General features: G+C 40.8%; 1 protein-coding gene across 1 annotated transcript; it reads left to right on the forward strand.

Annotated features, from left to right (window-relative positions):
• Positions 1 to 11,190: 11,190 nt before the first annotated feature.
• LOC115748543 (hydroquinone glucosyltransferase) lies at positions 11,191 to 12,826 on the forward strand. Its single transcript, XM_030685051.2, has one exon. The coding sequence runs from the start codon at positions 11,265 to 11,267 to the stop codon at positions 12,690 to 12,692; it is 1,428 nt and encodes a 475-aa protein (XP_030540911.1). The 5' UTR covers positions 11,191 to 11,264; the 3' UTR covers positions 12,693 to 12,826.

Genomic DNA, 12,826 nt, shown 5'->3' on the forward strand with positions numbered 1-12,826 from the left:
AAACACAGACATAAACGCGACCGATCGAAATCTCAATCTTTTGAAACCTCATTCCTCTGTTTTAAGTATGAAACACGATCTTCTCCCTTTTCGCATTTCTTCCCAAAAAAAATTGGCTCCTTCTTTATCACTTTCTTGGACCTAGTCGCAAGTCTCACATTGAGGTCTAGAGCCGTCAGACCATGTCAATCCAACCGGTCTAGATAGAGAGAGAGCGAGACAGATGGGGACGATGGCTAGGCGGCGCTCCGACGTCAAACGGCGATGGAGCTTGCGGGCCGTTCTTCGACTGTGGAGCTTGGCGGTACGATAAGACCGCCATGGACAGGATCATTGCTTGGTGCACTGTTGCTCTTTTTCTCCTCCATGGATGGATCTCTTACGGTTTCAGAAAAAAATGGCTTTTCCTCCTCCATTATCTCTTTGCTGAGGATTTTTCCTTTTTATCCGGATAATTTTACATCTAATTCGTAGTTATATCCGGTCTTCCAAACATGTTAATTTCCGTGATGATTAGTAGATGTCGAAAGCTATTAATAGAAAAGTTACCAATGACTTGATATCCTAGTTACTCTCCGGTAATTACCAACATCTCAAGCTTACCCACTCTTATACGATTTTGCTAATATTTACTTGGCGACTTCCCGACTTTTTTGTTTAATTAAATTGTCAACAAGTTCAAAGTTTCCAACTATCATTTGAGTTACTTACGAACATTTATTCAATTTTTCGAAAAATATCGAATTTTGTTATCACACCGACTTTTATTCGTTTTTCTTCCAAAATGCCTTAAATTAATGAACTCTTATATAATTTAACTAACCTTTATTTGTGTTGTTCACCAGCTTTTCTATCATTAGGTAATCAACTAATTTGGTTTGCCAACACTCGCTTGAGTTTCCAACTTTTATTTTCATTGAATGTCAACCCACTACATTTTTCAATTACAAATTACCGATCTTAATCACAGTTACGGCAATTTTTTCTTCCATTAAGATACCAATTAGTTTTACTTTGTTAACTCTTAATTGAGTTAGTTGCTCGCGTTTATTTGAATGTGTTAAATTATCAAGTTCTCTTAGCTCAGACAAGAAAAAAATTCTCTGATCTTCTATAAATTTCGACTTACTTTTCTTATCAATGCCTTCCGTCAATCAACCGTTAAGGTTTCATTTTTGTGCGGAGAATATTCTGTCGAAGAACACTTTCCTTAATTTCTGATGTTTGGATCATTTTGGAAAATCATTCAACCGACAACTTATGCTTAAATTCAGAAAAAACAAAAATGATCTCCTTTTTGAAGAATCAGAAATCATTTTCCTCCTTTTTGTTGATGCTTTGTGCAGAAACCTTGGCACTCGGGCATGAAACCCAGACGCCTGGGCACGGGTACCTAGCTCACGCACCGAAGTCATTGGCGCCTTTGAGTTTGATCCACCAATAGCTGGGCCTAGGTCCCTCGAGAATGGGCCAGAGATGCTCGTGCCCTAGTCCTTGGCGGCCATGCCCAACTACCCGGCTCCCATGCCAAAATCATCCGCATCCAGGCCCAAGCTCCCGGCTCCTATGCCAGGGCCTAGGTCCACAGAAGCTGGACCGGGATCCCTGTGGCCATGCCCAAGTCCCCGACTACCGTGCCTGAGTCCTCGGTGACCATGCCCATGATCTCGGTGGCCGTGCTCGGGTCCCCGACGGCCATACTTGAGTACCTGGCTCCCCGTTCATAAGTCACTGGTGCTCAGGAGCCGAGTTCGTTGAGGCTTAGCCCAAGTCCATAATGGCTGTGCCAAAGTCTCTCGAGGGCGGGCCCAAGACCTCGATGCCTGTGTAAGGCCTCGACGGCCGTGCCCAAATACCGGTCTCTTGGCCTAAGTTATCAGCGTTTTGACGTAACGACAATTCTTAAGCTTTGGAAGAGTACTCGGATGGGAGCACTACCAAAATAAATGACCTCTTGAGAAAGTACATGCTTGTATGCCAATGAAAAAATCGTGAGACTCGGTATAAGACAGGTCAAAATGCATAATAACTCAAGTAAGTTAATCCACGAATATCATATCGAACTTGGGTCCATCGAGACCGGGCCTAGTTCCTCGACTATCAGCCGGGTGCTTGCGGCTCCCCGTGCCCGGGTCCTAGCTCTTGTGCCTAAGCCATCGTCGCCCGGGCTCATGTTCATCAAGGCTAAGACCGGGTCTCTAGTGCCCACGATCGGGTTCCCAGCAGTTGGGCTCGAGAAACCCCGACGGCTAGGTATTCCTTATATAACTCAAATAGTACGTCATTTTAGGTAAATAAAATTAAGTTTTCCTTTCCAAATGATGGAAAATAATTTCCATCTCATTTTCATATTTCAGACAAAAACAAAAATGATTTGAAATATATTTTCTAGAAATGTCCATTTTTTTTTTGCGAAATTAACGTACCTTAAATAATCAATAGAGTTCTCATTTCTATTTGCCTTGTTTATCAATTTTTTTTTTATGATTGAATTACCGACTAGTTTTGCACGGCTGTTTACTTATTAAGTTACCAACACTTATTTGATATATATATATTTTTTAAATTATTGAGATTTCTCTCATCCATAAAATTACTTTCCATTTGTAATTACCAACTTCTACTTAATTTTCTTACTAACACTGTAAATTACCAGTTAGTATATAAAATTACCAACCTATACTCGAGTGCCTCATCAATTTTTTTCCCTTGAGTAAGCAAATCGATTTTAAAAAAAAAAATGGCAACTTAAAAGAATCAATAAATTTGATAACCAACTCAAATGAGAGGTGGCAACTCATTGGAAGATTGCTTTGAGAAAGAAGATCAAAATTCAAGGTGGACGTGATCTGGGTAGTAAATTCTACTTCCTCGAGGAACTCCTTTTTCTTACAGGTCGAAGCATTTTGACTTCACCGACCAAAATGACTTGTTGAAACATAAAATAAACACAATTTTTACGTTCCGTTTGTTTCGTGAAAAATGAATGATTTAAAAAATATTTTCCTAAACTTGATCACTTGCATTTTTCACAAAAATAAATAAACGAAAAATGGTCCTTATCCACAAAATATTTGTACATAGATTGTTGTCGATATTAAAAATATTTTTTATTAACTAATCATTTCAAGCGATACAATCTATTATTTTTGAAAAATTTATTATCAGACCTAAGCCTATTATACAGATGCTAATTATGTCTTAACCTTTTTTTAAAATTTTACCAATTTAGTCTATCCCTTGGCTCGAAATTTCAATGTAGTCCTTCTGTTCAATTTTCTTCAAAAGTCGGTGACGAGGCGGTCCAATCCTTGCCGGTGCTATTTCGGCGAAATTGGTTGGAATGACTATATTGAATTTTATATACAAAGGTTTTTGACTAAATTGACATTAGTTCCATAAGTTTATGATTGATTGGATAATTTCTATCCGACCAAAAACTCAAATGGTGAGGTTTTGAGGTTTCAAGCAAAAAATAAAAACATATGATTTACTTCATGATCAGCCATCGATTCTCTGCTAATTCTTAAAGACTTTTTTAGCCTAAAAACTCTAATGAAATGCATGTCATGTTTTTTTGTCCTTCATCAGTAATTGGGTTAAATGTAAACAAATCAACAACAACGAAACAAAAATGCATAAGGGCACGCCAACCCAAAAGATAATCCAACCTAGCATGCAGCGAAACCAGGCTTATATTCCACTCGATGCGAAAAATGAACGGTTGAAATTCTTTTTTCTGAAAAGGATATTTCGTATTGCTTAAAATAATTAATCAATGAAATATAGTTGCATTATTTATAATAATTTGTGTCTAAATATTTTGGTGAACGGCGAAAATAATTTTCGTTCATTATTTATGTAAGTGATATAAGCTATCGTTTTCAAAAAATATATATTTTTCATATCATTCATTTTTCGCGAAACAAATCGAACCTCAACCATTTCAATTTCTCCTCAACATGGGATCCCGTTCCCCACGGCTCAAGCATTGCCACATATACAGCACTGTCGGTAATTCAATCGCTCTCGCTCGAGCCCGCGATTGGCTTGTTCTTTACACGCAACATGTGAGCGAACGACATGAACGATGAACAGAAGGTAACGAAAGCTACTCATCGGAGGTAAGCAACGACGCGGAGCTTCTTAAATCGGTTCAATAGATTGGATCCCTCTTGAATTGCGTAAGTATGGTTGGTCAATCCGCGAGTGGGAGTAGTCCCCTCAAGAAGGCGACAAGAACAGATCTAGTGCAAGATTTCCGGGGCCCAGTGACCTCCCTCGACAAAGTACTAGTCTCTCCTTAAATGATCAAACTTTTCTGTTGGGTGTTAGCCGTGGTACCAATCAATCAAATCAACAATGCCATGCAACAATAAAAAAGAAGAATGGTTTATCTCAAACATAACGATTAGACACAGCCCCCACAAATAAAAAGAAAGTCGGGTTTGGATGCTTCCCTTTCGTAACGCTTTGCACTTGTGATTTAGCTGGAAATGTGCTTTTTATCGCCGGCGATGTGGTCAGGGATCGATCAGAACACGGCGGAACGATTTGGAGTCGAAAACGGGGAGGTATTGCGAAAATGAGGCATCTAATTTGGGAGGGCTTTTGGAATTTGCCCCACATAGAAGACCTACCGTAACCCTTTGGTAGAGCGATGTGAGATTGTATAGTCAACAAAATGGGAAAAAAAAAATGTTCCGTGCATGAATCTCTCTTTTTTTTTTCCCTTAAATTAAGTTTTGACCAAAAACAAAGACAATAAAATTAAGTAACCATTAAAATACGTAATTTCATTACTACCTTATTGAGGCGTGCCCTTTGAGAAATCATTTAAGGTTGTTGCACGGTTGCAACTAGAAACTAGTTTAGTGAGTAGTCAACACAAAATTTTAATCATTAATTGCCCTGACACAAGCAACGGCTTCTAAATGTGAACGAATACGTTAAGGCCGGCCATATGAAATAGAGTTGAGCAAAAGGAATATAAAGAGGGAAAAGTTATAATCTATGAGCAGGGGCTCGGAAGTTGAGCACACATGACAACTTTTAGAGCAGAAATCTATTTGATAACACAACTTCCGGAGTGAAAATTCGTTTGGTTACGCAACTCCATTTTTTTATTTTATTTATGGAATATTTTTTTATTTTAGAAGTATTTTTGGAGCAACTTGAAGAAGTAAAAAAATTACTTCTCTCCTATTCATAAGCATAAGTGTTGCCATGCGCGCCGTAACTTAGGCACATGACTCCTCATCCGACATTTTAGAAAAAAGGAAATATTTCAAATTTCAAAAAAATTCTGAGCAAGTATCAGTTTAAATGTTAATAATTGGATAAAAATTGGGAACAAGTATCAGTTTAAATGTAAATAATTGGATATATTATGAAATGATTTACTGTGTTTTACGTTAACTAAAACTCAAAATGCGAGCGCAACCAAATTGATAAGAAATGTGTTTGCTTCGGAAAAAATTTAGGAAAATCATTTTTCCCTTTTTGGGTTAGAGAATTTATTTCCCTGACTTTAGACATTCATTTCCTTTGATCGTAAATGATTTTTCATTGATCGATAATTTTCAGCGAACCGACCGTGCAAAAGTCTAGAAAATTAACTCACGGAGAATTCTTCACTCGAACAGACGTGCCCGCGTAAAAACCAAAGTTAAGATCTCATCCCAAGGCCAAGTTCTTCGACAAATCTCTAGAATAACTTGACCAAGCAATTTATGATTGCGACAATTTGCACATTTCGTGAACATTATCGGATAAAGCGTCGCAAACTAAAGTTTTCCGGAAAGTCATTTGCGACATTGAAGTCGTGATGATGATCTGCAACTCCGCCCATGGAGGGCGAAGGGCCCATAAACTGAAAAGGACCGACCAACCTCCTCCTCCCGTCGTGCATCATCCTCTCATCATCGTCTCATCATCATCGCCATCATCGACCGTACGGGGGCGTTCTAGATTTTTTTGCATAGACTTCTACGAACCCGTATCGGACATCTGCACTTTTCTCGCTCTTTTCTTTAATCCCAGGAACAATCCCCAAGCCGCGACGGCATCTGTCGTGTCGGGTTTTCTTTCGAATGAAAACGACGACATGATAATGTATTTTGCTTTTGAAAAGTACATAAAAGGTATTAAATTTATACCATTCGATTTGAACCTTCTAATTAATCAATTTAATCCTCGATATTTTTTTTATTTTATTAATTAAATTTATTCGATTAATTTTGATCGGAAATCTCTAACATAGACGTTAACGTGATTACTTTTTATAAGTTTTAAAAAAAATTTCAGCTTTCAATTATATTTTATCTTTTTTTTTTTATCATTTTCCTTTTCTTTCCTTTTTTTTCCTTCTCACTCATCGGCAAAGACCCTAGCTGGCCAAAATTAAATGGAAAAAAAAAAAGAAAAAATAATAAAATAAAAATAAATGATAAAATACTAATCATTCATAAATTATTAATAAATTATTAAAAATATCCACGTCAACGTCACATGTGCCACGTAGGATGGCTAATGTCCACATTAGCAATTTTTGTAAGTTTTAAAAAATAATTTCAGCTTTCAATTATATTTTGTCTTTTTTTATCATTTTCCTTTTCTTTCCTTTTTTTTTTCCTTCTCACTCATCGGCAAAGACCATAGTTGGCCAAAATTAAATGGAAAAAATAATAATAATAAAAGAAAAATAAATGATAAAATACTAATCATTCATAAATTATTAAGAAACTATTAAAAATTTCCACGTCAACGTCGCCTATACCACGTAGGATGGCAGGCGTCCACGTCAAGAATTTTTGATCAAAATTTGTCAAATGAACTCAATTGACAAAATATTACATCAGTAATTTCTGGCCAAAATTAGTCAAATGAACTCAAACTAGCAAAATATGAAAGTTTGGATTGGTACCATAAATTGAAACTTTTTTTGCCTTTTCCCCAATATTTTGCCTTGTGAAGAACGTGATGGTGCGCTTCGATGAGGGTAGGGAAATCGAATGCGGTCACTCCATGTGTTGTTGCGTGAATGGGACAGAGAGCAGGGAAAGTCCAACATCTGTGGAAACCTTAATTTTCAATTGCCGAGAAAGCATGGTGAGGAAATACGACGGCCTTCATACGCCGGACGCGGAAAGGTGAGCGACAACGTTGATGACTGTGGGAACGTTTATCTTTTGTTTTTTTTTTTTTTGGGGGAACTGAAAATCGTGACCACAGTATTAATTTCGTGATTCGATTAATCCTCATGGACACACGCAAACCGCCTAATCCATCGTATATCGAGCAAGGCTTCAGTCATAGGGTGGCGGACGTGGCTCCCAAGATTAATATGAGTGGATGACGTTGCGATTTGAATACACAACCCGTTACATTCAAACCAAGCGTTTCATCGTTCCGTTGAACTTTTGGGAGTTTGAAGGTGGTTATTGAAGTAGATCGGTTCATTTTCCATTAGAATATTCAAATTCATTTGTTTTTGGTCTATAAATAGAACATTTAGAAAAGAAATTAGACGAGCGGTTGACTAAAATATTAGGAAAACCTCGGTTCGCTTTACATAATTGATAAGTACGGGATGATTGTGTTTTTTTTTTTCCTTTTTTCGGTCATGAGTTGATTTTTTTAATAGAGAAATTATTAAGTCAACTGAGCATCAATTCGAACAAGGAAATATTAAAGAGTGAGAAGTTTGTGAGAGCCGGCGCGAAAAAAAAAAAACATGATTAGCCAATTAAGATACCTAATTATGTCATGGTCAAGAAGAGGCACATCGTTATATGCTCGTGCCAATTCATTCACACCGTGGATTAAAGAGTTTTAACGCACATTGAAGCGGCCAGGTTCATTGAATTCTAATAGGATAAAGCATAGAAGGGAAGCTACATTATACATGACTTTACATAATTATCTAAGATAATTGCAGAATTAGTCCTCATCATTCCAGTCGGTCGATCAAGCCTTAACGTTTCATTTTTGATCGACTAAATAAGTGTTTAAATGTTTTGGTCAACGATTAATCGCATTCGTTGAATTTCTATTCAGTTAATTAGATCCTTCACGTATGGAAAATATGCCATCATTTACTAAGCAAACCCTCGTTTTTTTTTTTCTCGCGCAATGTCAAAGGTGATTCTCCTCGATCTTCCTCCATTTCCCTCAAGAACATGCGGCAACGAGACTTTCTCGACAATGAGACGGCATATTTGAGAGGATCGGAAGTGAAATTTTGGTTTTTATATGTCGATTGCATGGTTAAGGTTTGCTTAATTGGAGATTTTGGGATTGGTTTGGAAGTCTCGAAGGGGAAGTCAATCTCGAACGAAGTTGTTTTTGGGTAGAGGGAGTTGTACCATTTGCCACTAGATGCACAGTTGCACCAGGAAAAGACCACGTAATATTTTCGATATCAAGCGCCTATTGAGGCAATGCCAAGACTTAATCGTACATTTTTTTCATATGTCAATGACTTGATTAACTGGTTATTACTGACGACATAATTGACCACAATTAAAACATTAAAGACTCAATCGAGGGATGGTTCAAATTTTAAAAGTAGACTGCGTACCTGTATCCTCTACATTTACGTGGTCATCTTTTCTTAGTTTGCTTTAGGCTTTACATGAAGAGAAAACGGTAGCTAGCTCCTAGACAACATGGTACGTATCGAGGGACGCGTACCACCTTAAGACGGCAAGGGATAATCAATGGGGGAAAACAGCGTGATTCTCGTGAGGATGAATCACTTGTCGGAAACGGAAAAAACAAGAATGTGAGTAACGGGAAAAACGGAGGAAGGGGATTTTTGTATTCAAGCCCTAGAACAACCCAAAAATTTAGGCGTCACACGATATTTGTACTCCATCTATTTCGTGAGAAATAAACGATTTAAAAATTATTTTTTTTAAATGATTCGTTTGTCGCGAAACGAATAGAGCCAAAGACATGGCATGGTCCATGGCCAACATGCTCATCTTGGTCACAGAATAGATCACATGAGTTTCCTACCTTTGTGCTAGAAATTATCTCATGCAATAATGATGACACCATCTTACTAGCTTGCAGTGGATGTAACAACATAATTATTGAAAATAAGAGCATTTGATCAGTGTTTATTTCACCAATTACAGGCCAGAATTAACATTTATAGCTCCATGAAGGAAGGAAACACAAATACCTCCAGCAAGAATTGGTGGGATAATCAGAGAACAAGCAGGATTATAGAATATCATAATACCTATTTTCTGTCGAGATACGCGTGTGAATTATGTTATAGAAATCCACATTGAAGAATTGATGTAACGTTAAGCAGTTAATATATCATAATCGGCTCATAATTCATTGGTTTAAACTTTTGAGTGATGTGAGTTCAATTAGATATGTTGACGGGGCCGGACTTGAGCTCCCTCTTGGATTTCTCCCCAGGTGAAAGTATTGAATTTTTGTTGCGCACTCCCATAGTTGCTTGATTGATTGGTGGCTTACTCCCAAAATCTATCCAATTAGATATGTTGACTTAGGCTTTTTTTTGGAAATTTTTCCAAGTGAAGGTATTGGACTTCTATCTCGCCCTTTTCTCCACGGAAATAAGAGCATGATATTGGGTTTAGGATCTTGATTTTGTTAGTCGTTCTGATGAGTAGTTGTTTCCCATCCGAGATTAACTTCTTCTTCTTCTTTTTTCGATTAATGGTCTTTGATTCCAAATTTCGTAAGTTAATAAATTGCATAGAGTCGACAGGCCAAAGTACCGCATCGTTCGCCAACCTTAGTGCTTCAAACTACGATTTTTATTAACAGTACATCAGAAACGTCGGATGAGGGATTTCATTCGTTGTTAATTTAAAACTTTTATTATCCATTTCTTTCCGTAATCACCAAATCAAGGTGAATAATTCAATTTGACAATCCTCTCCAGTACGGCAGGAATCAACCCCACACTCCCCAATTCTCAATTGATTAGATTCCCAAGCGTGCTTCCTCAGTGAGAACACTAACGTATCCACATTATTTACTGTTTTAGGTCAGACAAAAGCTGTCAGGACAGAAACCAATGAACCTGGGCCCCAACAGAATAACAAGAAAGAAAGAAAAGGCCAAAACAGAAAAGAGAAAAAAAAAAATAATGGAGACAAAGCTCCAATGGTGACGCAAGCATGACGGGGGATCTGACGTCAGCGCCAGCATCGACGTCGAATGCGACCAGAGGTCTAGAACTAGGTGACCCCCACCTCCCCGAGAGACGTCCCGCCTTCGGGCGTACAATAATTCTAACTCCCACATGCAATTGCAAAATCCCGCCCATCACCATCGTCGTCGTCATCATCAGTCACTCCAATTTAAAGCTCCCGCACTAGGAAACGAACACCACCTCTCCAATCGCCTGTCTCTCTCTCTCTCTCTAAAATTTATTCAGACTGCTGTCCAGATTTTTTTTTTCCCTTTTTGTCGGGAGCGAAGTGGCGAAAAGCTTTTTCGAGCATCCGATTAATCCCGAATCGTGAAACCCGTTTGTTCCATCAGTTCATTATAAGAGAATTGATTATATAACAGTATGTTAGAGTTGACGGCAGGATTAACCATCTGCTTTGTGGACTATAAGAAATAAATAACAATTAATTAATACTTATTAAGGGATTCACTCATCGATTCCATCAGTTTATTATAAGAAAATTGATTATGCATCGGTCTATGGGGGTGACCGTAGGATGAACCGTCTACTTCTTGGTCTATGAAAAGAAAAATAAAAATTAATTAAAAATTTGTCGTGGAGTCCACTCATTCAAAAACTTATGGTCTATAAGTTACTAGTCCGTGGGGTGATTATAGGATATTCGTGGGCTATAAAAAAAATAAGGAAAATGCTTTCATGTGAGTCTGACAAGATTGTCGCTTATTTACGCCGTGTGTTTTGCATAAACAATATGCATAGGAAAGGAAATAAGCTAATCTAAACCAAAGAAATTACCCGTCTTTGGAAATCACGAAATATCGAATAATATCCGTAATATACAAAAATATCTAAGAAAATCTATCACGGTTATTCAAAAGAAAAAGCCTAATAAGAACCGAGTTTGAATTTTCCTCTCGGCTTTGCTATAAAACTCACGCACAGAGAGCCAGGGAAACAGACCACAACCACCACCACCACGACAAAGCCGCGAGCGAATTGGACAACCAAGAAAGTAACTATTCAAAGCCCCTCTCCTCGCTTTCTATCTAATCCTCTCCTCTTCATCAATCGTCAAACCATGGAACCACCCTCGGCCACGCCCCACATAGCCATCGTGCCGACGCCGGGCATGGGCCATCTCATCCCTCTCGCCGAGTTCGCCAAGGGCCTCGTCCGCCGCCACAGCTTCGCCGTCACCTTCCTCGTCCCCAACGACGGCTCCCCGTCCAAGGCCCAGAGGTCCCTCCTCGACTCCCTCTCCCCCTCCATCACCTACGCCTTCCTGCCTCCCGTCGGCTTCGACGACCTCCCCGCCGACACCACCCGCATGGAGACCATCATCTCCCTCACCCTGGCCCGCTCCCTCCCCTCCCTCCGAGACGAGCTTCGGAGGCTGTCGGAGTCCACGAGGCTCGTCGCCCTCGTCGCCGACCTTTTCGGCACCGACGCCTTCGACGTGGCCAAGGAGTTCGACGTCGCCCCTTACATTTTGTTCCCCTCCACGTCCATGTGCCTGTCGCTCTTCTTTCACTTGCCGACTCTGGATGAAGAGGTCTCTTGCGAGTACAGGGACCTGCCCGAGCCGGTGACGATACCCGGTTGCTGCGTACCCGTCCACGGGAAGGACCTGCTCGACCCGGTCCAGGACCGCCGCAACGACGCCTACAAGTGGGTTCTCCACCACGCGAGGCGGTACAGGCTGGCCGAGGGGATCCTTCTCAATAGCTTCGAGGAGCTCGAGCCAGGGGCGATCGAGTACCTGAAACGGGAACAGCCCGGGAAGCCGCCGGTCTACCCGGTGGGGCCGCTGGTGAACATGGAGCAGAGCAGCAAGTCCGACGGCTCGGACTGTCTAAAGTGGTTGGACGAACAGCCCAACGGTTCGGTCCTGTACGTGTCGTTCGGGAGCGGTGGGACCCTGTCGCACGACCAGATTCGGGAGCTGGCTCTGGGATTAGAGATGAGCGAGCATAGGTTCTTGTGGGTGGTGAGGACCCCCAACGACAAAGCGGCCAATGCCACCTACTTCAGCGTGTACAGCCAAAACGAGCCGCTCCAGTTTCTGCCCCAAGGCTTCCTCGAGAGGACCAAAGGCAGGGGCTTGGTGGTGCCGTCGTGGGCCCCGCAGGCCCAGGTCCTGGCCCACAGCTCGACCGGCGGGTTCCTCACCCACTGCGGGTGGAACTCGGTCCTCGAGGGCGTGGTCAACGGCGTGCCGTTCGTCGTCTGGCCGCTCTACGCCGAGCAGAGGATGAACGCGCTCATGCTGACCCAAGACATCAAGGTGGCGCTGAGGCCGCGGGCCGACCAGGAGACCGGCCTTGTGGGGTGGGACGAGATCGCGGGGGTGGTGAAGGGCCTGATGGAGGGCGAGGAAGGGAAGAAGATTCGGAACCGGATGAAGGACCTCAAGGACGCGGCGGCCAAGGTGCTCGGCGAGGACGGGTCCTCATCGAGGGCGCTCTCGGAGTTAGCCCTCAAATGGAAGGCCAAACTTGTAAACTAACCTCACCCGAAACGTATCGAATCGCATCGCACCATACAATAACTTTTCCTTTCCTTTCCTTTCCTTGTCTATATTCACCCACTCGATCCTAGTATCTCCTGTCTAATGTCGTCATCAATGGAGCTGGTTCCTCT

Source organism: Rhodamnia argentea, chromosome 9 (genome assembly GCF_020921035.1).
Source record: "Rhodamnia argentea isolate NSW1041297 chromosome 9, ASM2092103v1, whole genome shotgun sequence".
In the NCBI taxonomy this organism is placed as follows: Eukaryota; Viridiplantae; Streptophyta; class Magnoliopsida; order Myrtales; family Myrtaceae; genus Rhodamnia; species Rhodamnia argentea.

Coding starts and splice junctions, on each gene's coding strand:
- LOC115748543 (XM_030685051.2), top strand. CDS start 11,265: ATGGAACCACCCTCGGCCACGCCCCACATAGCCATCGTGCCGACGCCG.